Here is a 4455-nt window from a genome sequence, read left to right on the forward strand (position 1 = left end):
TCAGAGTCTCTCATCGATACTGTCTTGAGATAAAGAAGATGTGGTCTAGAAGAGAGGAAAAATAAAATCACAATTATTTTAGACAAACATTTTCTCTATGTCGGCACTAGGTTGAAAAGATAAAGGCGGAATGACATGATACATGCAAGTTTGCTAACTGGCACAAAACACAAAGTATAGCTGAGGCTCATGGGAGGCTCATTCATTTTGCAGGTATTTGGTCACAAACCAAAGTATTGAACCAATTAAAAGTATGACCTGATGATGGGGCTAAAGAAACGTCTAGAAATCCCCAAAGTTGTTCCAATTCATGCTGAGGGGGACAGAAATGTATGCGCGAAATTTCATGGCCATCCAATAGTTCATAGACATTTCACTCAATACCACAAATGTTATCCTCGTGGTGCTGGAGGAAAGGTCAGAGGATCACTAAAGTCATTAGGATTCATTGTTTGAAAAACATGAATGTCTTTACTAAATGTCATGGCAATCCATCCAATGGTTAAAATATTTCAGTCTGGACCACCACTGACCAACACACCCACGTTACCATCCCTAGAGCCACACAGCTAGTAAAATATTATCTGTGGGTATTTAAAAAGCACCACTCACCCTCTTTCTTTCTGGTTCTGTTGGGGTTTCAGGTCTGGCCTCCTCATGCCTCTCAACTTCCTCTGCAATAGTGTCTGCAGTGTGGACCTGAGCATAAGATGTTTCCCCGAGGAGCAGGCGTGTGATGGCCACTCCTTTAGCATTGAGTTGGTCATAGACGCTCTTTTTCGCCACCAGCATCTCCAGAGAGCTGCCACTGTTGCGGATCAATGCCACCACCTCCTCGTGGCTGCTCTGCTCCACATTTACTCTGTTCACTTCCACCACAATGTCGTCATCCACCAGACCCGCCCTGTCAGCCGCTCCACCCTTCACCACCTGAAACAAAGTGTGTGTCACCACTTTGAATTGAAATGGTAATTATTAAAGGGTGGGCATGCCTGTCATTCGTACCTCCTTGATGTACTGTCCAGGCACCCCCTGGATGCTGTTAAGGTGAAAGCCATAGCCAGATGAGGTCTTCTCCATCTTACACAGTTTAGGCTTGAGCTCCTCCTTCCTCCCCTGAACAGGTATGGATGGTCGGACAGGAGCAGGTAAATTGAGGGCCTCTGTATAACTGGGCGGTGAGCTGGAATCCATCTCCTCCAAGAAGAGCATCGGAGACACTTTCCCCTGTGAGGAACACAACAATGACATTATATAGCATGTCTGTGGTCTATATTAAAGTTTGACAGTGGCACCCTGACACACCTGCTTATACATTTGGTCCGTGTCTTTGTCCACCACTAGGAGGCAGCATTTGTTTCCACACAGCCTGATCTTGTCCACCACCTGCTCATGGCTACAGCCGTCCACCTCCTTTCCATCCACAGATACTAGTCTGTCCATTTCCTTCAGACCTGCTTTTTCTGCTGGGCTGCCTCTGTCTATATCCTTAATGAAGTGGCCTGCATGGAGTAATTGAGCACACTGTTAAAACACAGCCTTCTCTCTGCGTTAAAATACCAGTTGTTTCTAATATTAACAAATGGACTTGCCTGTTAGGTTGATCTCCTCCTTTAGCAGGAAGCCATAGCCATCAGGTCCTTTGGTCATGTTGACGACACGTGGCTTGTGTGGGAGATACTTGGCTGTGGCTAACCATGCTCCTATCTTCATACACATGTTCTTGTAGTGCTTGTCTGTTTCCTCGTCAACCAGCAGGAATATGATGCTGCTGCCAGCCAGCTTTATCTTGTCCACTACCTGTTCGTGTGTGGAGCCCTCTACATTCTCCCCGTTGATCTCCAGCAGGCGGTCGTTGACATTGACCCCGGCCCTGTCAGCCACGCTTCCTTGGATCACCTCTGTCATGAACAAACCCTGTTCACCTAGAAAAGATGTTATAGAAGATAAAGTGAGAAAATATCCAAACAGAGATATTACACATTAGCAACGTCTGGCAATGCGTGACTAGCAACTACTAGTAGGCTATAACACACCCGAATCTCCGACCAAACTGTCGGTTAAGTTGCATTGTGGGTTATGTAGGCGCCATGTTTTGATAAGGGAGAAGAATGTATGGAATAAAAAAAGAAAAAGTTTCTGCTTGAAGCCCTGTTTCAAGCCTGTATCTCCTTGGGTGTAGTCAGAAGTGTGCTCTTTTGCACCTGTAACCACACCTAATAGTGATGTCACGAGGTCCTGGAGGACACTTGTACATCACTGCAGCAAGGTTAGAAGTTAAACTACTGAAGGTCAGCAAAACTCTGAAAAAGTCTGATATAAAGACCTAAATGCAACAAAAAAGGTCTGGAGGAGAATATAAACGAACCAATTTCAGATTTCACAATCTTGCAAACCCAAAAGTTGTTCTTATTAATTTCTTGCTCTTAATCTACTGTATAAATAGTTATTACATGTTTTTAACCATTAATAAAGCCATTAGTTGTAACCTTATTTTATCATCCAGTTCCACCCCACATTAGTAGGTAGATAAATGAAATCGGTTTATTCGTCTGTCGTCATTTAGTGCGTTTTAAAGGTTCTCTTTTTAATCAGTCGTCCTAGATTGCGGATGCCTAACCCTGCCTCCTCAGCTCACCTTTGACTGAGCGAAGAGAAAACCCATAGCCTGAGCTGGACTTAACCAGGTAGCAGAGTTTGGGTTTCAGAGCCTGTTTGGCCACACCATTGGCAACTGGTGTGCTCTGAGGGTTGGACAGGTCCAATCCCTGTGCTTTGGCTAGCATGTAGGAAGCTTCATCCAGGATGTGGAAGGTGACTGATGCTCCACTGTTTCTCACCTTGTCCACCACCTGTCCCGGGGGAACACAGACACAGCAGAAGGGTTTTAAGAAAGATGCCTGTCACAGAATAATACCATCAGACTATGAAGCCCCAATACTGACAAAATGTAATAAAAGGTTATCGGACAATTCAAAAATATAACAGAATATACAGTATGATACACCAATACATAACACTGCTAGTTTAATGATTAACATAAAGTGCTAAAAGAAATATAAAGCGTTAACTTTTTGTTTAACCTCCGAAAAGCTTTTTATCGTTTTCCTTTACCACCAATTAGTTGATAAATTAATTAATAAATTATACGTTATACTCTTTATTGATCGCCAATGGGGAAATTTACAATTTACACTCTGTTGTTATTACACACTACACACAGGCCTGAAATACACACACACATGCTCAGGTCCTATACATAATGTGGTATAGTGTATGGTCCTATACACTAATGGAGAGATGTCAGAGTGAGTGGGCTGCGACTGCTGAACAGGCGCCCTGAGTGGTTGGGGGTTGGGCGGGGTTGCTCAAGAGCACATTGGCAGTGCCGAGGAGGTGAACTGGCATCTCTCCAGCTACCAGTCCACACTCTGTACTTTGGTCTGTACGGAGACTTGAATCAGCGACCCTCCGTTTCCCAACCCAACTCCCTACGAACTGAGCTCCTGCCACCCCCAAACCTCTCTTCCATCTATATTTCACTAGCTCGTTTATTTTTTTCGACTCCTTACTTTTCCTATTTTATTTTGGGTCTTGACACACATTTATCGATTATCTATTCTTTATTCTACCTACGCATCATTTCCAATTTTCCATACCACTCCTGTAAGTAGTAGCTAAGACATCTTAGCAACGGCAGGCTAATGTTCACAGACACGGTGCTCCTGTCTTCATAACATCAACCATCTTCAAGTGCATGTCTCTTGTCTTCATCCAGGACCACAAAGTCTGGGACTATTTCATTTTGTGTGTGATTCAATGTAGATTTAATGTCTCTTCTTATAATGTCAAATATATTAAACTAAAAAGGTCTAAGTAGTGAGCAGGCTGATTGTATTCTTTTGGCTCACTTTAAAGGAACAGTGCGAAGTGTTATATTTCTTTTTACTCCATATTTAGTTGTTAACCTTTTACTACATATTGTCATCCTGGGATCCATATTATTGATTTAATTAATGCACTGCGGTAAGTCCACATCCTACTTACCTCTGAATGGGACAGTCCATCAACAAATGTTCCATTGACCCGCAGGATGCGGTCTCCATCTCTCATGCCAGCCAGTTCAGCTGGACCTCCCATTTCCAGGCAGCGAATCAGGTGACCCTCCTCACCCTGCTCCACCCTCAAGTAGAAGCCAAATGTATGACCCGGCCTCTTGGTTAGAGAAATCACCCTCGACTTGTACCCAGCCATGTCCTAAAATGGAGGAGACGGTTACATACATACAATCACAAATTCTATATTGTCTTTTACAGTATTTGGCATTTTTCTACTGAAGTGAACACAATTTGCTGTCTATAGTTAGTACATTCATCTCCATATATAAATAAATAAATGAAAATACATTTAACATATATGCTGTAGACTATCGGCATCTTGAGGCTGTGATATACA

At 43.1% G+C, this 4455-nt stretch overlaps 1 protein-coding gene across 1 annotated transcript; it reads right to left on the minus strand.

The window, feature by feature from the left end:
- pdzk1 (PDZ domain containing 1) lies at window positions 1-4254 on the minus strand. The gene is made up of 7 exons (XM_078262901.1): window positions 4048-4254; window positions 2639-2852; window positions 1593-1925; window positions 1306-1502; window positions 1006-1227; window positions 613-930; window positions 1-45 (listed from the first exon to the last, which is right to left on the minus strand). The coding sequence occupies exons 1-7, from the start codon at window positions 4252-4254 to the stop codon at window positions 1-3; spliced, it is 1536 nt and encodes a 511-aa protein (XP_078119027.1).
- Between the last annotated feature and the right edge of the window lie 201 nt (window positions 4255-4455).

This window comes from Sander vitreus, chromosome 11 (genome assembly GCF_031162955.1).
Source record: "Sander vitreus isolate 19-12246 chromosome 11, sanVit1, whole genome shotgun sequence".
NCBI lineage: Eukaryota > Metazoa > Chordata > Actinopteri > Perciformes > Percidae > Sander > Sander vitreus.